Here is a 24,118-nt window from a genome sequence, read left to right on the forward strand (position 1 = left end):
GCTAATTGGTTTGTTTTCAGGTATCTAAATTAATAGTTAAATGCTCGATCATCGAGGAAGCTTACAAATCACACACACTAGATATGATTGGAAGTCATCTGTTTATTTAATTATTAAGCAGAAGTATACATATGAAGATATTTGAAATGAGGCTAGACCACGCCTCACTTGTAAGATTCTAATTTGTTTTAATTCATTTTTTATCATTAGTCAATAAATCTCAACAGAACAGTGACATCTTTGAGGCAGGACTTTTTTCAGGTCGAATGGAACTATTTCCCATGAGACTTCTGTGAAATGACCTTAAAGGCGGCCTTGCATTCTTATAACACAACATCGGTATAAGCTAAAGAGAGACAGTGAAGAGCTGTAAGAAGAGCAGGTTACAAAGCATACAATGGAGAATAGGAAATCATATTGTTTCTCTCACATGCCCTATTAGGCCATGTTGGAAACCCTCTCTATTATCCAGAGTGTTAGTGCTTCTAACTCTGGAGAACTCAACACAACCATGCATTACATGGGTTCCCATCTATTTAAAGGGGTTTTCTAGAACTGAAAAAATCTAATGTGCAGTGAAGGGTTTAAAATACAGTAATAACTAATACTAATCTCTTAAATTCCCGTCCCATTCCAGTCCCTACCTCTCCGATCCCAGAAGATACATCAGTCACCTCCCATTCATTGTTCATGTGACCATCTGGCTTCAGTTGTGATACTGCATGAACATCACGTGACTGCTGAAGTCATTGATTGGCCGAGCGGGCACATGTATAATGAATGGAATATGATCGATGCCCCATCTTCCGGAATCGAAGCAGCGGGCACTGGGGTGGCTGCACTAGACCTGGGGGTGTGGGGGTGGGGCATTTAAGAGGTGAATAAGGCTTTTTTTTTTTTTACTTTACACCATTCCCTGCCCATACTGCGCATGAGCCTTTGCTGAAAATAAAGCAAGATTCTGTCAATTAGTCCAATGCACGAATGAGCAGAGCTTCGGAGAAAAATAGTTTCCTTTGTTTATGAGCTGCTCCCGTTCACAGGGATGTTTAATTTTTAAATATCAATGTGTGACATTTTGAATGCGCACATACTGTATACTGATAGACTGCCCAGGGGATGTGTGAAAAGCTATCTTTACACTGTTTTCATACAGAGTGATTTTTCAGAAAAGTGACACTTTTTTGTGGCTTTTTTGTGTGTTTTGTCTTTGCTAAGAACGCTGTGGCCAGATGCTTCTTTTTGAAGTCTACTGTGCAATATGAAATGCACTACAATGAGATTCTGATAATGACTAAGGGTAGCCTTACATGGGACCACTATTATCCAACTAGTTGCTTGAAATAGTCGCTACAGTGAGTTGTCAGTGTACGAAGGGCTGTTGTTCCTGTGCTTTAACCCTTTGCAATCCAATTTTGGATTCAGGGTTTCCTAGGGGGCTTTCTCTTTCTGATATTATACAATGGTGCCATCTGCTGAATAGAGCCAGTACTGCGGTATTGGACATGCTGGAGAAGCCCCCGACAACAGAGCGGCCAGTAATATACAGTAAGAATACCCTGCCGGATGTCTTCCGACATCGGAGCTGTACAGCCTTCAATCAGAATGTCTTCAGACGTCAGACAGTGGATTGGAAAGGGTTAAAATAAAGTGATTGTTCAAGTTCAGTAAGAGATAATGAACAGCAGGCTAGTTATTGAAAGACAGACAATTGCCTGTTTACACCAGACAATAATTAATCAACCAGCGACTATTTTTTAGATGAGCTAAGCCAACGCGACTAGTGAACACATCCTCGCTCATCACCCTGTTGGTGGCTGTTTTTACACAGAAATCTGTTGTTAAAATTCACTGTATCAAGCGACTATATGGATGATAGTTGTCCTGCGTAAAACCACCTTAAGACCTTGTTCAAACGGGCGATGCGCCTTCCGGCTGACCGCAATGTAGGCGAAAAATCCATGGGTGGGTGAAGGTCGAGACAAAGTCGCAGCTAAATCTCGTGTTTTCTCGACCATATAGATGCAGCAGCCCGGAATTCTGTTAGCTGTGGAGAAATCCTTCAACTGGCTCAATAGAGTCTGCTGACATAGTTTAACAGCGCTAGCCGTTGCTAAACTCCCTCTCCCTCCCTTTGCCGGCAGCTCCCATAGGCTTCTATGGGAGCTGCTGGCTAACAGTGGCCAAAGGATAGGGCAAGACCTATCTTTTTCTGCCACACGTATAAATTGGCAGCGTATGTACTGTCTTTTACGGCCGGACGATTTTACGCGGCTAAACATCGCCCTTCTGAATAAATGTATTGAAATCCAATGCTTCAGATGGTCACAGTTTTTGACCAATGTTTTATTGCGATAAAGCTCTCTTGTGAATAAGGCCTCGGTCCAATAACTCAGTGTTCTGTTGCAAAATCTTGTGGGAAGCCTTCCTGACTTTTCCAATACACATATGTATCTTTTTAGTTCCACCATCAAACACTGTCATCATTGAATAATCTTCTACTTGAGCCAGACGAAAAGTCCCGGTTCTGATTGGCCGGCTGCAGTTCAGCTCTTTCACCAATAGAAAGCATTTGGTGCATTATGAAATGCAAAATCCGGCAAAGACTACCCGGGACTGTTGACCAACAAGTATCCTACATCACACAAGAATGGGACAACGGTCCTCTTCCAAAACTCCAGCAATTGGTCTCCTAACTTCCAAAACTGCTGTAGGAAGAATAGGGCAAGCTACACAATAATAGACATGGCTCTGCCCCAACGTTTGTCAGATGTGTTGCTGCCATCAATTTCTAAATTAGTACATTTTTAAAAAATGAAATGGAAAAATGTCTCCCTTCCACCTTCTGATATGAGGTCCAAGTTCTACTGTGAATAAAATATGATTATATGAGATTTCCAAATCATTGCCTCCTTTTTTCTTCTTTACATCTTGCACAGCATCCCAATTTTTGAGGAATTGGGTTTTATTAAGCACATTGTACACCGGGGGAAATCCTACTAAGCCTGGAGTTAAAGATGCTGGGCTTAGATGACTGTAGGATTCTATGGGGGAAATTTACTAAGTTCCAACCTGTGGGGGGCCCAGATCTTTAAGCATATGGATATTAACCCTTCGCAATCCAATTTTGAATTCAGAGTTTCCTAGGGGGCTTTCACTTTCTGTCATTATACAATGGCGCCATCTGCTGGCTAGAGCCAGTACTGCAGTATGTGACATGCTGGAGAGGCCCCCGACAACAGAGCGGCCAGTTCTCTACAGTAAGAATACCCTGCCGGACATCTACCGATGTCGGAGCTGTACAGCCTTCAATTTAGAATGTCTTTAGACGTCAGACAGTGGATTGGAGAGGGTTAAAACACAACTTTCATATGACCATGAACATCTGTTCAATGTGTAGAGATTTTTTGGATATTATCAATGAAAATGTTGTGTAGATTGATCAACTGGCCAAATCAGTAAGATCTGAAATGATTCCAACTGCTAGAATATCCAATCATATCAATGTTACTGCTGTACTTGCAGCCTGTAAGTAATGTGTTGTATGCGCTGCTTCTATGTTATGTACACCATGCCGTAGGTCATCCCCTTTCCTCCCACCCTTCATGCATATTGTTTTACTTAGCATTACCGAAATGTAGAAGAGCAGCACTTATTCTCCGAGCTGTGATCTAAGAGATTTATGGTGAAACTTCTGTGAATCCCATTGCATGTTTACGTTCCCATTAGTCTGCTTAATTAGCATCTTATGTAACCAGTACTGTAACGCGGCCAGCCCTCCAGCCTTCCTAAATCACAACTCGATTTCTAATGAGTGCAGATTTTTCCAGAACAATTTAGAGGTAAGATGTCAAGGTGACTTGATATCCTACGATAAATCATTGCTGAAACCCTTCCAATTGCACGACTTGACTCTTATTTGCTGGAGGCTTGAGGCACATCTGCTTGATGATTATCTGTTAAAACATTCAGTGCGTGTCTTTTTGAGCGAAGACAATGTATCCGAGAGGAAGTGAGTTCCAAAATGTAATTTACTAGAAAAGACATAATTATTGTGATATTAACCACTTGCAGACCAGTAGCTTATCTCCCACGTTTTCATGAATGGAAGAGGAACACACCAGAGACACATTTTTTTTAAGCTGCACCTCCCAACCCATAATGTGCCCGAACCAAACAGTCTTGCTTGAAGGGGTTTTTCAGGGCCTAAGTTTAAATGCCTATCCATTGCCATTAACCTGCCAAAACAAAGCTTGCCCCTCCTAGGATCCACAACGATCTGCTTTTCCAAGTCATGACCTCAAGGACCCCTTCATCTAACCTGGATTTTGCCCACCTCTATCCCAGGCCCTTATCTCCACTAGTTCCAGCCCTGTACTCAAGGATTCTTATTTCTCTTTTCTCATGCCCTGCTCTCAAGGGCCCCTCTCATAGCACCTCCTTTTACAGGGGCTACCCCGTTCAGTCTGGAGCACTTCACAACTGCACCCATTAGGCTGAACCTCCACTATAGCTTTTTTTCTACTCCTCACAGAACTCGCATGTTTCACAGTCCTGCCTGGATTCAGCTATGGCCTCCCTTAAGTTAGCACCACCAAACATGCCCCCCTGGTTGCTTCGAAGTTAACATGATTTCCACAACAGATATCCCTGGAGCTAATCTTACCCAGGCTGTCAGCACATTCAACCAATAACATTTAAGCGGCAGCCAGCTCAGAACACTGCAAACCACCCTCCTCCATAGCCAGCCTCCCTAGCCCAGGTTTTACAAATGGTTAATCCATTAGCTTACTATCTGTGTCCATTATAACAAGGCCTTGCTCAACAAAGCAGACAAGCTGCTCCCCTCCAGAGATTGACCTTCTCCGTTCTTCCTCCTGTAACATATATAAAGGTTTCCATCATGTCCTCCTCTCCCTTCTCTCCTCCTGTAACATATATAAAGGTTTCCATCATGTCTCCCCTCTTCCTTCTCTTCTCTTGTAACATATATAAAAGTTTCCATCATGTCTCCCCTCTCCCTTCTCTCCTCCTGTAACATATATAAAGGTTTCCATCAGGTCTCCCTCTCCCTTCTCTCCTACTGTAACATATATAAAGGTTTCCATCATGTCTCCCTCTCCCGTCTCTCCTCCTGTAACATATATAAAGGTTTCCATCATGTCCCCCTCTCCCTTCTCTTCTCTTGTAACATATATAAAGGTTTCCATCATGTCCCCCCTCTCCCTTCTTTCCTCCTGTAACATATATAAAGGTTTCCATCATGTTCCCCTTTCTTCCTCCTGTAAAATATGTGGAGGTGCCCATCATGTCCCCCCTCTTCCTTCTTCCCTCTATAAGTCTTTCCTAATACGTTTTGTTCTTGAGACCTTCCACCATTTTTGTAGCCCTTCTTTGGACTTGTTCTATTTTATCAATGTCTTTCTGTAAGTGAGGTCTCTAGAACTGAATGCAGTATTCCAGATGCTATGCAAAATGTATGCAGATAATTAAAAGTCCATTTAGCTTTGTGGCTGGAATTAAATATGAATTGAAGCTGTCATTTATAACTTCTATATATTGCAGCTTACTTCTACTAGATACAAGTGCTGGATTCTATCTCAAGAGAGCTTTAAGACAAGATTAGCATTAGCTTCAAAGGACTTTCTTCTTCCTTCAGGATCAACAGAAAAGGGGATATAACCAAAGGGAAGTTTGTAATAGAATATTTTAACCCCTTAACGACCAATGACGTACCTGGTACGTCATGGAGCGTCGGGGTATGTATGAAGAGAGGTTGCGATGCAACCTCTCTTCATACAGTGCGGGCATCAGCTGTTTATAACAGCTGACATCCGCGGGCAATAGCCGCGAGCGGCCGCGCGGCCGATCGCGGCTATTAACCATTTAAATGCCGCTGTCAATTCTGACAGCGGCATTTAAATCCCCCGAACGATGTTCGGGGGTCCCGCACGGCCCCCCCGCGGTGAGATCGGGAGAGCCGTGCATGTGTCATGGCAGCCGGGGGCCTAATGAAAGGCCCCAGGGCTGCCTTAGCAGACTGCCTATCAAGCCGTCCCCGTGGGGTGGCTTCATAGGCTGCCTGTCAAAAAGCAATATGACGTAATGCTATAGCATTACGTCATACTGCAGGAGCGATCAAAGCATCGCATCTTAAAGTCCCCCAGGGGGACTTCAAAGTAAAGTAAAAAAAAAATCAATAAAGTTTTTTTTTAATTGAAAAAAAAAAAAAAGTTGTAAAAGTTTAAATCACCCCCCTTTTGCCATATCTATTATTAAAAAATCTAAATAATAAATTAAAAATATGTATTTGGTATCACCGCGTCCGTAAAAGTCCGAACTATCAAAGTACCACATAATTTTTCCCGCACGGTGAACGTCGTCCGAAAAAAAAAATGAAGAACGCCAGAAATGCATTTTTTAAGTTACCCTGTCTCCCAGAAAAAACGCAATAAAAAGCGATCAAAAAGTCGTATGTATTCCAAAATGGTACTATCAGAAACTACAGGACATCCCGCAAAAAATGAAACCTTGCTCAACTACGTCGACGGAAAAATAAAAAAGTTATCGCGCGCACAAAATGACCGCAGAAAATAATTGAAAAAAATTTTATGTCTTTAAAAAAAAAAAAAGAGGAGTATAGTAAAAAAAAACCTATACAAGTTTGGCATCGTAGTAATCGTACCGACCCATAGAATAAAGTTATCATGTCGTTTTTGCTGCCATTTGTGCGCCGTAGAAGCAAGACGCACTAAAAGATGGCAAAATGTCGTTTTTTTTTCATTTTACTCCACTTAGAATTTTTTAAAAGTTTTTCAGTACATTATATGGTACTTTAAATAGCACCATTGAAAAATACAACTTGTCCCACAAAAAACAAGCCCTCATACAGCGACGTGGATGGATAAATAAAGGAGTTATGATTTTTTTAAAGGGGGGAGGAAAAAACGAAAATGGAAAAAGAAAAATGCCCGCGTCATTAAGGGGTTAAAGGGGTTTTACCAGAATTTGAAGTTATCCCCTATTGACAGGATAAGAGATAACTTCCATATCATGGGGTCTCAACGATGAGACCCTCACTGATCTCGAGAACTCTCCCATATCCCGCTGTCTTGTCACTGCAGGAGTTGCTTCTTCCTCTGCAATGATGTCAATATGAAAAGAGTGCTGGCTGAACATGTGCAGCCAACACGCCATTTGTTTCAATTGGGTTAACGGAAATACCTAAGCGGGTGCTACCCGGGTATCTCGGCAGTCCCACAAAAGGTAAAAGAAGTGCAGGTGCGCTTGCGCAACCAGCGCTTCATTCAGTCTCCTACTCACTGCCAAGGGGGCAATAACCTTGCAGTGAGAAGGATGGGGGACATGGGACCCCGTTCTTGAGATCAGCAGGGGTCTCAGTGATGAAATCCCCACCGATCTGCAAGATATCCCCTATCCTGCAAATTCTGGTACAACCACTTTAACATATATAACTATGTTAATTGTGACTCTTGCGGTCTTAATGAAAAGGACACCTGTCTTACCCTTCATGTGCCACAGGCTCTAAGCCTGAGCTTTATTTAGCTATGACGAGGACTGACTGTCATTTTCAGGCACAAGAATATTAATTACAACAATATATGCTGTAATAACCAAAATGTCATATACACTGGGCTCCTTGTGTCAGTTGCTGAGCGCCTAATACGTACTTACAGTATTTGTGTTTAATTGTTAGCCGAGGCTATAAGTAATCATTTCAATGAGCATTACCAGGTAAGCAAAGAAATGTGCTCTTTGGCACCTTGTGGTATGACCACCTTCTTGTACAGTATGTGTACATATTGTAAATCATACTATGTTTACAGGCATTTACTATCATTTAGAAAGTTCTAGAGAAAAGAGTCATAATGTGGCCCCAAAATGCATTGCTGCTTAATTAAAATGCAATCTGCATCTTTATTATCTTGAGGTCTTGCTAACTGCATGTTGACCAACCTTATTCTTTTTTTCCACATAACGTGGATCATTTTGCATTCACAAATTAGGATCTAAGTGACCATTTGTGAATGGGAAGCCTTTGGACAATCTCAGGAATTTATGTGCGTTAGATCTTTTATGCAATTATCCCTAATAGAGATGAGCGAACCTACTCGGCCACGCCCCTTTTCCGCCCGAGCGCCGCGATTTTCGAGTACTTCCGTACTCAGGTGAAAAGATTCGGGGGGCGCCGTGGGAGGCGTGGCGGAGCGGGGGGTAGCAGCGGGAAACAGGGGGGAGCCCTCTCTCTCTCCCTCCCCCCCCCCCACTCCCCGCTGCAACCCCCCACTCACCCACGGCGCCCCCCGAATCTTTCCACCCGAGTACGGAAGTACTCGAAAATCGCGGCGCTCGGGCGAAAAAGGGGCGTGGCCGAGTAGGTTCACTCATCTCTAATCCCTAATCTTTATATTTTTGAGGTCGTAGCTAAGTAGCATCTCCTCTTTGTAGTGCCCAACTCACAACTTCATCAATTGCCAGTTGGCCACAAAACAGAGGAGGCTGACATGAGTTGTGCCACAGGGGCTGCTTTTATGGAAGTTATTCTCCATACACTTACTTGAAAAGTACTCAAAAGTTCCAATCTTTACTAGAAAGTCAGTTTTCGGGATTGAATGAAATTTCACATGTGATTGTCACAATGATATAAGTGATTACAGTATTAGAGCAAAAGATTAATTTATGGCTGAAGGCTGAACATATGAAGGGAGACTCTAGTACCCTGTTGGACCGCCTCTAGCTTGGACGCAAGATATGATATGGACAGGTACTGTATGGTATCCTGCAGCCTATCAGTTCATATTTGCTTTAACTGAGCTTCTAGATTGTGCAAACTTGTAGGCTGTTGAAATTGGCGTCCCATATGGTCCCATATATGTTCTACTAGCGATAAATCTGGTGACCAGGCAGGCCATGAAAGTGTGGCAATGTTGTGGAGGCATCCTGTGACACTCTTGTGTGTAGCTGTGTATTATCCTGCTGGAGAGGAACACATGTGGCTGCAGGATGTCCTGAACATATAACGGAGCTGTCATTGTCCCTTGTACCACCACTAGGGGTGACTGGCTGTTGTATGCGATGGTCCTCCAGACCATAACACCAGCAGTGGGGGCAGTGTGCCGCTCCACAGCAAAGGCAGGATTGAGGTGCTCACCCCTAGGTCTCCATACACGAACACCTGGTTTTGTCGTTGAAGACAACCCGGTCCCACTCCATAACAATCCAGTTTTGTCATTCACAATGCTACTGCAAACAGACACGATGGTGGGTGTCAAAGGCAGTACATATAATTGGCACCATAAGGCCAAATGTCCTTCAGCCAAGCACCTGGGAATGGTTCAGACAGACACAGAGGCCTGTGACAATGGTGTCACATGTTTGGCGGACAACTAAACAGTTGGAGCTGCTTGTGTTTGTCGGGCAATCAGTTGATCCTCTCTACTGTTGGTCTGTTGAGGACATTCTGAGCCTGGTTGCCTTGTGTGTTTGCCCTTACACATCCACTAGCCCTAACACCTCCTAATAGCCTGGTCAGAACGGCCCAGATGGCGGGCAGGTCATTAATACGACTATCCATTTTATTGCATTGCAATAATGCTCCCCCTCTCAAACTCTGTTAACTGGGCGAAATCTCTTTGATTGGTCGTGGAGATATGTCTAGGGGTCAACAAGCTCTACGCAAGCGGAAGAAGAGGTCACTAAACACAAGGAACCACTGAGTGCCTTTTTATAGGCCAAGGAAGGAATCACTTTTAGGACCTCAGGTGGCAAGACTGTTCATCTAATCACACCACAACTCTAATCATTTGCATATCTGCCAGAAATGCAACTGCATACCGAGTTTTGCAAAAAAACGACAACTCCTTCTAGGTGCTGGAGTTGTTTTTTTTTTTTTTACAAAAAATGTACTTCTGCAAACCAAAATATTCCAGTCTATTTAATTGCTATTCTGATAAATACAGAATTCCCAAAGAATCGCTAAAATTATCTACATCTCAAATGCAAATAAGTGTCAAGCATCTCATGATCTCTGAAGGTATGAAATATTTAGCCTATAGACGTGCCGATATAACACACAGCTGCTCTTATGAGACATTTTATATTTTAGGATTAGCAGAACTTTAAGACTGAACTTTACAGAAATGTATTTTAAGGCATGCGGCTGATTCTCTGAATTTATATTTTTTCACTTATGAATCATCCATCCTTGCACATGTTTCTGCAGGCCTTATTTGGAGACGTGAGGATTCCAATTTTACTTTCTCAAAGTTCATCTTACCTGCTGCCTTTGTGACTAAATAGTGGCTGTGAAGACTGCTTTTTCAAGGAGTTAGATGCAGAATAGAAAAAAGGGGTGGAGCAACACCAATGTGGTAAGAGTGACCCAAAGGAAAGGCAACGGTCGTATGGGCTTGAAGTGTACAAGATATTACACAGGTGCTACCGACCAGATTGTGCTCCCCCCAACTGGGCATGGGTGAACGGAGAGTTACAGCAATAAAAAAAATGGTGGCTCGGCACAACGCTCCAGGAGCAATCAAATTCTAAGAATGATTACATTCAACTTCTTTATTTGCTAATATGAGTAATCAGCATTGGATAATGTATTTCGGGGCGAAACCCCTTCATCAGTTCATCTGGAATACATACAGTTGGAGACCTGAAGAATGTGAGAAGAAGAATTCCAACTGCTGGGGAAGAATACCAGAATATCGGTGGAGAGTACAACTGCCAGGGACGTCTTTTCCTGCCCTGAACGCTCCACCCTCCACCAATATTCTGGTATTCTTTTCTGGCAGTTGGGACCTCACATACTTCAGTTCTCTGATTTATGTAATCCAGCTGAACTGATGAAGGGGTTTCACCCCAAAATGCGTTTTTTCAAAGCTGGTTGCTCATATTACTAAATAAAGGAGAAGTTGAACTTAATTGTTCTAAGAATTTGGTTGCTCCTGGAGCGCTGCGTCGAGCCACCAGTTGTTTTTTTGTTATATCTCTCTTTTCAAGGAATTATCACCATTAGGAATCTGTGATGAGTGTAATAAAGAGTTGGCAACGATGTTGCGATTCTCAGCAGCCCTATGTGTGAACTTAAAAAAGAATTCAAAGCAAATTAACGTCAGCAGTGAATTAGTTCTAAGGAGTTTCGTGTTACTACTCGAGTGGTTGTGAGACATGAATGGGTTCTACGGGAAAACAACTCCTCTTAAAGGGAATCTGTCCGCTCAAGTAGGCTGTCCAAACTGCAGGTATGATATTATGGAGCAGGAGGAGCTGATCAGATTGATATATAGTTTCATGGGGAAAGATTCAATATAGGGCTTCTTGCACATGGGCATTTTAAAGGTTGTGCCCGAAATTCTCAGGCACAACTGGCATCGGACAGCCCTCAGACATCCTATCCATGTACTAGAGGCGTAACTTGAAGCTCCTGGGCCCCAATGCAAAACCTGTAACGGGGCCCCCAACTATAAGGCTTTATTCATAGTACTGGGCTCCCTATATGGAGAAGAGAGGCCTTATGGGCCCCCTAAGGCTCCTGGGCCCGGGTGCAACCGCATCCCCTGCATCCTCAATAGTTACGCCCCTGCCATGTACTGTCCAATGTGCTGAACATTGCACACTGATATGTGCTATTTTTGTCCAAAAATTAGACAAGAAGCGGACATGCTGCAATTTTCTTTACTCAATCAGAGTAAAAAAAAGTGTCCATATGTATAGGTGAAGGTAAAGTCCCCTGGCGCAAGCACCGAGTCATGGCTGACTCCCAGGGTGAAATCACATTGTGACGTTTTCTTGGCAGACTGTCTTTGCCGGGTGGTTCAATGGAAGCCATCTGTGTGGACACCGCACTATAATAGTGCATGCTGCGATTTTTCCTCTGCAAGCAGATTCCGCAATGCAAATATGCCGTGTGCAGCCAGCCTTAAAGTGTCAAGTTAAACTTTGCTGGAACTGTACCTAAAGCAAATGTTCTTATCTCCTGTTCTTTAAACTGCTAATGTTAAATTAAAATGATTTTTCCATTAATTTCTCCTGATGCAGTCTTATCCAACTGATGAAAATCTATAATTCTCCGCATGTCTTGGGACATGCAGTTTTACAGAAGCTAGAAAACCTGCCTGCTGTAATGAGAACCATAGAGTATATGAGTGAATGATTTCATGTGGTCAACCAGGTCATCAATGCTCTTCTGGTTATGCCAGATAATGGACTTATGCTAAAATATGATTAAAGAAGATTTTTGGAAAATCTTTTTTGCTGAAAGATGAAAAAAACTAAGCTTCTTTTCTGCTCCTGTTCTAAAACCCCAGAATATATTTTCAAGCTAGCAGTGAGATGCTATATGAGCCACCAAATGGTAGTGAAACTGTGAATTCAGTATTGTAGTACAGTGTATGCAGGCATCCAAGTCAGCTAGGGCCCTTTTACATGGGGCGACTGGTGGGTGTAAAAGCGTACGACAGCCGTCCCAGCGATAATCACTTCTGCATAAGAGCGATCATCGCTCAGTGAATGGAAGCAGAGCGGGCCAGAGATCACTTACAGACACCTGCCTGAATTCACAGTGAACAGGCAGTCATTTATAGATGAAGTTTGCACAGGCAAGCTGTCATTTGATTTTTGTGCCTGAATATTCTGAAGAATGAACGAATTATCGATCTTCGTTCAGATCATGAAGGCATTTATGCAGAACGATTATCGTTCATATTCCCGTGCTACAAACTGAATCTGAATGATAATCGGGATTGAGTTGAAATACCAGGCACAGCCACTACGAAATGTATGGCGCTGCATTTGGTATGAAGTGTGGAAGCTGCAGCCCTTTCAAACAGCCAATTGGCAGGGATGCCAGGAGTCAGCCCCCACCAATCTAATATTGTTGACCTATACTAAGTATAGGTCGTTAGTATTTAAAATTGTTCTATCATTAAAAAAAAAAATTCTATACTAACCTATATCTCCCCAGGCAGTCTCCTTACCAGATCTTCTTACCGCTCCTGTCTCCTGCAGTCCTGGGGGGTCACCTCACCTCCAGCTGGCTGAATCTTCTGCTTCCTGAGACGCTACGTACATTCACAGGCAGTCTTCTTCCTGTCCGGCAATGTACACTACGTCACTAGTTCACAGCGTAGCACGGAGTGCCGAGCTATTGCAGAGACTGCGCATGTCCGCTGTCTCTGCAATAGATCAACATTCCTTCCTAGCCGGTGAACACTACATCACAGGGACATGACCTTCACTGACCTGCAGGAAGAAGAATGTGAGGAATGCACGTTTCATAATCTGAGTTTTGTTGGGAATTTACTAGCGGGGGCAGAGGGCACCTCACGTCATGGTTCTTCGTCATGTTAGCAGTACAAAAAAACCAGTAGATTCTCTCCAAACTTCCAACAAGCAGGTCCGCACCGAGCACGTTTATAGCCTAATTCCTTAAATACCGGGACACAATATATTGGGACTCAACAGAGACAAAGGATCAATCCAACAGGACAATACGCTCATCTCATTCTACAGTCAAAAAGAAGAAAAATACATGTATGTTGGATGTGTGCAGGGTTTGTATGAAGCTGGCTCAGGAACTGAATCCATTAGCAGAAGGTAGTGGCTGTAAACCACTACTGAAACCAAGCTGTAGCAACCAGGCTCAGAAAAAACTCCATTCCTACCTGTTTAACCATTTAGATGCTGGAGTCAGTGCTGACTATGACAATTAAATGGCTGGACAAAGTTGAAGGCTCTTTCTGTTCCCCGATTGTCCCCCTCTGGTGATGAGATTGTGGGGTGCTATTTGGGTGTAATGCCAGCCTGGGGCTCAGTGACGGATCCCAGGCCTGTTGTGGATTTTAGCCTAATAGCCGGATGTTAATAAAGGGATTGTCCGAGTGTGGGATAATTTTTTAAATGGAACCTGTCACCAGGTTCATGCTGCCCAAACATTTTGAAGTTTGGCTCCGGAATGCAGCTCCTAGTTGAAGAGTTGGGCCACGTCGGCTTCTTCCCACCCGCAAACAGGTCTCTCTTTTTGCACATAGAGCGAGAGGAGCTGTCAGTCAACACATTGTCGGCGAGTAGAGCCCCACATGGTTCACCTCTTTGACTTGAGAGCTCCATTCAAACTTCACAGTCTGCTTATTCTGAAATGCCTGTGTTTCAGAATAAAACATATACGGAAGCATTGGACATATGTGTCCCCGGTTCTTTCAGCCCATGGTTCGGGCAGCATAAACCTGGTTATTGGTTCCCTTTAAATATCATTGCAAATGTGCTAAAACAGTAAAAGCAGCCATACTCGCCTGTTAGTTTTCCCGGTGATCTAGCGCTGCAGCTTCCACTGTCATCCTGGTCTTTGTTTACGAATGGCTGCCACCTCACAGCAGCAGGTATTCAGAGTCGGCAGCGGTCATGTGCCATTCTCCTAGTATCATGACTCCCAGGAAAATGCCATGTGACTGCTGTGGCCTCTGTCTGGCTTCAGCAGTCAGGTGGTAGCCATTTGTAAGCAAGGATCTGGAGGACCACTTGAGGTGCATCGTGGGATCCCTGGGAAATGAAATGGTGAGCATGGTTGCTTTTACTATTTAAACACATTTGTAGCGGGTTTAAAAAAAAAATCTTTCCACACCCAAGCAACCCCTTTAAATTGTACCATATGATGCGATACTGAAATATTGGAGACTAAAGAAAAGCGAAGTAAAAAATGATTATTATTTTTTTTAATAATAGCATTAAAAAAAATAGATTCAATCTTCCCTTTCCCATTTTTCAAGTAAAAAATCAAAACAAGAATAATTAAAACATAATTGGTATCACCATGTCTGTATAGGTTAGATCTATCAAAACATTATTTACTCTGCGTACTGACTGAAAAAATGAACAGTGCTAGAACAGGAGATTTTTTTGGGTCACTTGATGTCCCAAACCAATTGAATAAATAGCGATTAAAAAGTCGTATGTACTTTATAATGGCACCAAAAGAAAATACACCTCACCCTGCAAAAAAACCCCAAAAACCACGCAACCCCATTGATAGAAATGAAAAAAGAAAAGTTATGAGTGTCAGAAGATGGCGACACAAGCTATTTGTTTCATTAAAAAAGGTGTTTTATTTTTTTTAAATAGTAAAACAACATTTTTTTAAAAAAATGGTATCACTGAAATCTTACTGATCCACAGAATTAGGGCTTATTCAGACGTCCGTAGATCGGCCGGATTTTCACGTCCGGACGATATACGCTGTCCCCCTCTGCAGGGGGAGGAGGCGGGATGGGACGGGAGCAGTGCACTGAGCTCCCGCCCCCTGCCACTATTTGGAATAGGAGGGGGCGGAACTTAGCTCCACCCCCATCCTGCCCCTCCCATTGCAAACAGTGGCGAGGGCTGGAGAGGGGGCGGGAGCTCATTGCACTGCTTCAGTCCCGTTCCACCTCCTCCCTCTGCAGAGAGGGACAGCTCATATCGTCTGGGCGTGAAAACCTGGCCTATATATGGACGTTTCAATAAGCCCTAAAGCTGACGTGTTATTTTTACCACTCTTTGAATGGTGTAAAAACAAAACCTCCCAAAACTTTTTACAATTGCGCTTTTTCCATTTTATGTCACTTAGAAATGTCTTTCAGTACATTATATAATATGTTAAGTGGCACCATTGAAAAATATCACTTGTCCTGCAAAAAACAAGCCATTATTTGTCTTTGTCGATGGAAAAATAAAAAAGGGGTTTTTTGGTTTGTTTTTTTTTTAAAACGGAGATCAAAAAACTAAGAATGTCTGTGTCCTCAAGGGATTCAAGGTGCAATAGTTTAACTGGCCAGATTGAAACTCATAGCTGATAAAAAAAAACTCACTTCACCATTACCACAAAGCCTGGCTTGAAGTTCATCCACACGGGAATGCTTCATGACCCCGCCCACAAGATGCCTGACCTCTAATGCTCTTTGCGCTATGACTCTCCTGCTCTGCCTTCCTACATCCTCTATTCTGCATCTGTCGCAGTGAAGGCATTCATGAGATCTTACGTACGGACTTTTTTATTACCCTGTATCCTTTATGACTTCGGTGTGCTTTGTACACTCTTCTTTCTACAGGGTTCCATTATATCTACATGGAGTTCATGTAATAGATGATGTACTTGTTGTCAATACTAGCTTGTCGAGGATCCAAGACTTTTATCAGATCGGTGTAGTACCCTTTGTCCAAAAATTGGTATGAGTCAAATAGGGCAACAGTATAGGACTGAAATAGCATGAGATCTGTGCCTTCTCACACAACGTGACCCGCAATCATTTATCGCTATCCAGGTATTTAACAAGTGGATAGCAGTTTATAGTTACCAACATAATTCAGGGCATTCCAGCCCCGCTCTGAGACCGCTCAAAAATATCAGGAACACTCATGGACCGCCCACTTTAGGGAAAATTTGCACAAACTCCGCCCTCTTTGAGGTTGTTTCCCAGAATTGTTGGGAATTATGTAAAACGCACAAAACAGGCACATAAATACATCCCATTATTTGTAATGGGTGTATATACATTGGCAATTTTTCTCTTGCTGCGAGACAAAAAAACGCAGCCTGTTGTATTTTCGTTCGAGTCTCGTACGAGGATAGAACATGCAGATGTGCGGTCTCCTGCATGTCTCACAGCACATAGAATGAGTGTCCACTACTGAGAATGTTGGGTGCGACTCACTCTCGCCTGTGTGAATGCACTCTAAGAATCATTACTTCCCTAGCAGGGGAGTAGCTAAAGGCTCATGGGCCTGGGTGCAAAAGTTTATCTTGCCCCCCCCCCCCCAACTTCTCTTAACCCCTTAAGCCAGAGGTGTAACTTGAAGCTCCTGGGTCCCAATGCAAAACCTGTAACAGAGCCCCCAACTATAATGCTTTATTCATAGTACTGGGCTCCCTATATGGAAGAAGAGAGGTCTTATGGGACCCCTAAGGCTTCTAGGCCCGGGTGCAACTGCATCTCCTATAGTTACCCCAGTGTTCCCCAGTAGACCTATATTGTTAGCCCATGGATGTGTCCTGTGTGCTGACCCAGCAAATGTATGTCACGTAACCCAGTTACTTACTGAAATCCAGGGGTCACTTGTCATGTAGAGTGTCACACAACCGATACCATGTGTAGTCCTATTCATTTAGCCCATAGATTCATTACACAGATCTGATCCATTGGCTATACCATTCTACTGTGCGCCTATTCGTCAATTGCACTTTTATAATTAAGGAATGTGTATATTTAAAAAAAGTGTACCATTTCCTGTTCTATAAACCAAACAAATGCAAAAAAACAAAAATTGTAACAACTCTTTTTAAAGATTATGCAGACAAATGCCCCAAATGCCACCTTTAACCAATAGCATTTTCAGCTGATATGATCGTCCCCTATGGTGATGGCATTTTGGGAAGTACTTAGGTTTCTCAATGATGTAATGGGTTTTCCGGTTCCACACTGCCCTTAAGTGAATCACACGTTCTTTGTGGGAATGTATTGGTGATTGCCAGAAACTGGCTTACTTAAAGGGGTTGTATGAGCTATTTAATTAGTAGATAAACAGGTCCCCCAAGGAAAAATAATAAACCAGCTAATTAATTAGTCATCTCTCCTGATTCCCTGCAAATCTCCTGTCTGCAGCTGCAGGTCTCCTCTCTGCCGTATTATCTACAAGCTGCAGCAGCCTAGCAATCAATCACTGAGCTGTGTCATTGGCTGCAGTAGCCTGTAAATAATGTCAGAGGAAATAGTCAGAGCTTCCCACAGGAGACTTGTGGGACGTTGGGAGAAGTATTATCTGGTTTATTATTTTTTACCATAGGGGACCTGTTTACATACCACTTAAATAATTCAGACAACCCTTTTAATGACCTCAATCTTTTCTCAGAATGGTTGGCTACATAATCAACAATAAATGACTACCATTGTAGAACTTGTCTTTTTGACTTAACTAGAATTTGGAACAGGTGGTTGCAGTCACCTATGACTATATGTCTTTCTCAGAGTATGTTGTATGAGCCCACCCAGCCCCTAGATGTTGCCTTCTCCTGCCTTTTCAGTATCCCTCTCTCAGGTCCCCACCACGTTCATGACTGCTTTCTCTTCTCTTTGACCTGCCCTTATTAATGCACTTACCCATGATTTACAGACATCGGCTGTATGTATCTTTGTGATTTCTTCGTAGCTGTAGGAACTTGTTAGTTCTTCTCTGTATTCAGAACTTTATCTTGGCCAATACTCCTGTTTTACCTACATACCTATTGGCTTTTGATACTTTGCGTATTACTACCTGTTGATATTGTGTTATAGTAGTCCAAGACGTCTTGCAGGATACGCCTGTTAATTTGTGTATGAACTTCTGTAATATGGTAATGTGATCTTCAAAGTATACCCAGACGCTAGGACTTTTGTGCTGTCTTTATTTTGGCAGATGTGTGAACTTCTATTATTACACTCAAGAACTGTACAGTGTTACTTATTGGACTTGTCGTACTTGCATGTATGGTTGCTCTTATACATAAATAAAGTTTGACTGTTTAATTAAAAAAAAGTGCTCCAGAGGAATGTAGAGCTTATTGTACACCTTCCATCATCTTCAGGAACTCTGCAAAGAGATAAAGACAAGTGTACATAAGGTAACGTGTAGGGAATATTCTATGCTTCTAGGTTCGTCACAATGCCAGACTCATATGATGACAGAGTCAACATGACGAGTTGGTGGAATCTGCCTATCATAGGAAGGCTAAACTCACCATCAAAGTCAATTTTGCCGTCATTGTTTTTGTCCCCATCCTTCATCAACTCCTCAATTTCCTCATCTGTGATACTCTCACCCGAGGAACGGAGAATCTCTGCCAACTCCTCCCCATCAATGTAACCATCGGCATTCCTAAATGGAAACCAGAGAGTCCGTCAGGAAAGAGACATGGAGAGGGTCACCCGCATACGTGTTTATTTATAAACTTCATGAATTGGGTGAATGAAAGGAGATACTCACTTGTCAAAGATCCTAAAGCATTCAGCCAACTCTTCTTCGCTTTTTCCTTGAGCATCCTCTTTCATCTGGCGCACCATCATGACCAAGAACTCTTCAAAGTCGATAGTACCGCTGCCTGTAAGATGCCATCGTTATTTCATCTGCTATTTACCCAAAGATCTCTATGTTTATTACAAAAACATATTACAGGCCTCCGTTGTCACATCTAAACTATTAACAACCAGAGGATCATCCTCATAAGTGGTCAGGAGCTATCATATAAAGTATATGGCCACAGAACACCCACTGTAACGTATAGAGCATAAGATTAGCGTGTTGTAGAAAAATAAATGGGTCCAACAGGAATATAGATAGTAGGCAGAGAACTCGAATAACTTGATCTTTCTTCCATTTCTACCTAAACTCACCATCTTCATCTACTTCCTCAATGATGGCATCCAGTTCTTCTTTGGTGGGGGTCTGTCCAAGCATGCGCATGACAGTACCCAACTCTTTAGTGCTGATGTCACCGCCGCCATCGGTATCAAACATGTCAAACGCAGCCTTGAACTCTGTAGAAAGAAAGAACAATAAAAAGATATGTACCCGGCAGTGGCACCACAGGCATAACATATCTGCTCCAACATTCAATTGCTTGGAGGGCTTTTCCTCAAACCCTTGGACTACATTTCTCCTTTCAGATAATCTACTTTTCCAGTATACTTCTCCTTGCTCGTACTATACTAGCTCTGATAACCTGTTCTCCCATCCACCAGTAATTCTCTAACTGCACATATCTGGAGAGTAGCCTGCCTTTCTTTGACCACCACCTGTCTTTTACTACTCATCAAGATCATCATACTCAATTTGATGCTAATTCTAAGTTACCCCCCCCCCCCCCACTCCTGATATTATTCTTTAGGAACTATATCTCTTCTTAAAACTAATTTTGAATACTATTCCAATATTTTTTTTATTCGTACCACTTTTTTTAATCCCCATTCTTTACAATTTTGGTACTAGGTGTACAAAAACTGGGCTGAATTCACACATGCAATTTTTGGTGCAATTTTGTAAACCAGAGACTGGAGTGAAACTAAAAGGCTGGAAACAGTATAAAGGAGGAACTTTTATATTTTTCCTTTTTTTGTATCTATTCAGCATGTAATACTACATCAAAACCGGCATTTGTGAATCCAGCCTCAGAGAAAGCAAAAATGGTAGTTATACTAAAAAGTTGTATATTACGCATATATGTTGTTTAGAAACCTAAACCAATTGCCTTCTTGTCATAAAGTACAGCGTATTAGACATCATAATGGGCCTAATACAACTAATTCCATCTGAGCCCTTATTATATATATATAATATGGCTCTTATTAATCACTATGACGCCATTTTGAACCTAAAATATGGCTTCTAAACAGTTATTTTTCAAAGCCTACATCAGTTTGATATTACAGAATCACACACCTATACTCATGTAAAATGAGACGTTTTAGGTCTAACCACTTAGTAATATATGCAATTTAGTAAAAATCAAAGAAGAGAAATTCTTACCAGCGATCATTTCCTCGCTGAGGAAGGACCTCGCATCTTGCTGCTGGTCTGTGGGCTGCAAACCAAACAAATGTATGATATAAGTGCTGGTACCGACTGATAGAGTTTCCCAACCATTATTAATCCATCCATTAACTGTGTGAGAAGAATGGGCTACAGAAGAAGAGCTACAACTCCACTCCTAGGCAAGACATAGAGTGGAAGAGTAGGGCCTACTGGTGCCAGTGCTTTTTCATATTCCTTAAGTCGATCCAAATTTTGGTAAGCAATCCAGGCATTTTACGTATCCACAGGAATTGGCAGCTCAGACCAAACTTTCCTCTGCCAGATTTTATGTGAAAGTACAAAAATCCCACCCATGCCCAAAAACTAAGGCAGCAAAAAGTAAAGAAATAAAAGAATAAAAATTTAAAAAATAAGGCAGAGCTGGTAAACTCAAAAGCAAAGGTTCTTGAGCAAGGCTGGTGACACCAGAAGAATGCAGACTGACCTGCGCCATGGTGACTAGGGACACAGGGCTTCGTCACAGCACTATGTCCACAGATGTCTGAACCCCAAGTGGGTGCTGCTGGTGCCCAGATGATAAGAGCTGGTATAATTAGCAGAGTCTTCAAGGCTCCTTATAGGGAGAGGAGCTCAGAGGGGGATTATATTACCTTCTTACATATGAACCCCCTAAGACTGGCAGAGAAGGAGATGCTAGACGCTGCCAAACTACTAAATATACATTCTGCAGACCGAGCAAGCGTCTCTAAAAAACACATTTAGATTTCAGTTTACGACCCAGAATCCTTTGTTTTCTCCATTATCTATATGGTTTCCATATTTTCAATCCCGATCAGTGTGGACAAAGGTCTCTGGCAGCAACTCATCATAATAGAAACTAATATACACTAAATGTGCATGTTAATAGGGAATCAGTGGTGGTAATTGCCGGCTGGAGATCTATCAACTAAAAAGTAATTGATGTCCATGGGCAGCTTATTATGGCTTGTTTAGATTCTTAAGTACACTTAAGTGGGCCATAGACTGCTGAAAGATCTTTTGGCTAACAGTTGAGATGGTCAAGTCCCCCATGACATTTACACTCAGCTCAGATGATTCTAGGGGGACTGAGTGAGAGGAAGGTGGTCTTCTGCCAGACACCTCAGCTAATGCTTAGCTCGGTGGAGACAACTAAAATGGATAAAAGTGTCGGACAGTGTCCGCAGACCATATATGATGAACAGACCCCTGTAAGCATTGGCAAAAATTGTCTTCCATTGGTGCTACCAGTTCAGGGTGCCCGTGCACTCTGCGGCCGATTCACGGTAATCGCATACAGATTACTGCCAATGAGCACCTGGACTTGCCTATTGGAACAGTGGAAAGTTAAGGGGCACCCAGGCAATTAGCAGTAATCAGCATGTGGTTACTGCGGGAGGTCCGTAGCGTGTATGAGCACACTTAGGGTGGTCTCACATCTGTGGCAGGGATTCCGCTTTCCTGCTCCATTTGGGGAGCAGGAAAAGGGAATCCCCGTGGCCGAACGGTTTCATCTCTGGACGGAACCAAATGTCGCCAGCTGGACCCCATTGACTATAACAGGATCTGCCCAACTGCCCGGCTTTTGGGCAGAAGAAGCGCTGCTTTTGGCGCTTTTTCTTCCAGTATTTTCAGCCCGATCTACGATGGAACCTCCGGACGGGGATTCCGTGGCAGATGTGAAACCAGCCCTACTTTGGCTGATGTCAGATGAGCGTATTATGGCCACATTTCTGCATCCATAATACGGATGTGTGTCTTGGGCTGATAGTTAGGTTTACTGCCGAGAACTTGGAGCTATGATGCTCTAAGGTCGGCTCAATAAACCCCACAGACAGGACCGAACGCATGTCCGTTTTGCGGTTGCAGAAATGCAGATATAATACGCTCATCTGAAAACAGTCTTAGATGACCGTATGGAAACATGTCCGTTATACGGATCTGTACTACGGATGTGTTCCAGATGACATTACAACTTGTATGATATCAATATTTTCATCAGTATATTTTTTTTCCAATGGTCCAATAGAAAAGAATAGCTAAAAAATAGGTCATACAGAGTTTTTAAAAAACAGCCCTAAAGTACAGCCTTGTGAATAGACATATAGATTAAACTAGGTCTGTATCACCGTCCCCAAAACATGGACCAAAGATTGAGCTAAAATCCGCTCCTCTAAATCTCATAACCATTTGCCTTGTGCACGGTGTAGCTGGAGATGGTGGGGGTTGTAGTTCATGATGTAGGGTAGACGGCGCAGGTGGAGAGATTTTAATTTCTGGGGGAGAAAGTCTATGGGATTTTGATTACAAAAAAATGTGAATTAAAACTAATCATTAGCAAAATGAATAACAAATTGCTGATTTAAGCGACTTTAATGTCACTTCTAAATATGCAATCAGAGAAAGCAAATTCATATGCCTAAAAGAACAGCTGGTTTGCATATATTTAAGTAGATGTTCAATACCCTTCTACGTAAAGTAGGATAAAAGGCAGTGCAATGAGATGAGGGAATGCTCCCAGAATATCAACCTCCTTCTCAAGAACATAGAATGTAAGGTCGAAAAAAAGACATATGTCCATCCAATGCAGCCAACTCCCCCCCTCCAATGTTGATCCACAGAAAGGCAAAAACCCCAATGAGGTAGAAGCCAATAATCCCCATTTAAGGCAAAAAATTCCTTCCCAACTCCAATCTGGCAATGAGAATAGTCCACGGATCACCGATCCTTCTGAAGTAACCAGGCCCCTCTTGTACTCTTTTACCATCACCACGTCCTCAGGCAGAGAGTTCCACAGTCTCACTGCTCTTACAGTAAAGAACCCCCTTCTATGTTCCTGTAGAAACCACCTTTCCTCTAGATGTAGAGCATGCCTTCTAGTTACAGTCCTGGGTATAAATAGATCGTGGGAAGTATGAAAAGTCACACGGATTAGATATATATAGTCTCTGTGTAGGAGCTGTATATTTATAGCCAAATATAGGTCTTTCCGGGCTGCTGATCACGCGCCATGTAATTTTGGTACCACTAAGACTAGTGGTTGGCTGCAGCAGTCACAAGCTTTGGTAGCATGTGATTAGCCCTCTTGAAGTAAATGGGGACCAGCAGGGACTGGAGTGGCGGTACAGTAAGGCTAATTTCACATGGGGAAGTGCAACATTGGATCGTGAAACTTGGCCTGACATTATGCATCGCATTGCGTGCACCTAGTATGTGGTGTGATGCTGCACAATGGGTGATGTGAGGGCCCGCTCAAAGATAAAACATGATGCAATTTTTCTCCTGTAACAGTGCGATGCGGCAAGAAAATCGCTCATGCGTATGACCCCATTCCAAAGAAACCGTGTGACGTGTTTTCCTGTCCCACTGAAAACAATGGGCGATGCTTACCAAGGAACGCACAAAAATTAACCATGCAGCGATTCAAAAGAATGGTGTTCATATCCGTGCGAGATTTGTCGTCTTGCTATGCTCAAATCTCACGCGATTTACTCGGGGAGATTTATCATCCTTTTTGGGGATAAAAAAGTCCCAAAAGTTG

The 24,118-nt window shown here is 42.7% G+C and overlaps 1 protein-coding gene across 2 annotated transcripts in view; it reads right to left on the bottom strand.

Annotated features, from left to right (window-relative positions):
- Positions 1-18,419: 18,419 nt before the first annotated feature.
- The window catches only part of TNNC2 (troponin C2, fast skeletal type), a 34,851-nt gene continuing 29,152 nt past the window's right edge, over positions 18,420-24,118 (bottom strand). Inside the window, exons 1-6 of one of the 2 annotated variants that reach the window (XM_066587244.1) lie at positions 21,044-21,155; positions 20,554-20,608; positions 19,422-19,565; positions 19,015-19,129; positions 18,770-18,906; positions 18,420-18,621 (exon numbers count right to left, since the gene is read on the bottom strand). In XM_066587244.1, coding sequence (XP_066443341.1) covers positions 18,590-18,621; positions 18,770-18,906; positions 19,015-19,129; positions 19,422-19,565; positions 20,554-20,608; positions 21,044-21,052 — 492 coding nt within the window. In that variant the 5' untranslated portion in view covers positions 21,053-21,155 and the 3' untranslated portion in view covers positions 18,420-18,589. Of the gene's footprint in view, positions 18,622-18,769; positions 18,907-19,014; positions 19,130-19,421; positions 19,566-20,553; positions 20,609-21,043; positions 21,156-24,118 lie in introns of those variants that run through there. The other variant, XM_066587245.1, reaches the window with a different exon arrangement.

Source organism: Eleutherodactylus coqui, chromosome 13 (genome assembly GCF_035609145.1).
Source record: "Eleutherodactylus coqui strain aEleCoq1 chromosome 13, aEleCoq1.hap1, whole genome shotgun sequence".
Taxonomy (NCBI): Eukaryota; Metazoa; Chordata; class Amphibia; order Anura; family Eleutherodactylidae; genus Eleutherodactylus; species Eleutherodactylus coqui.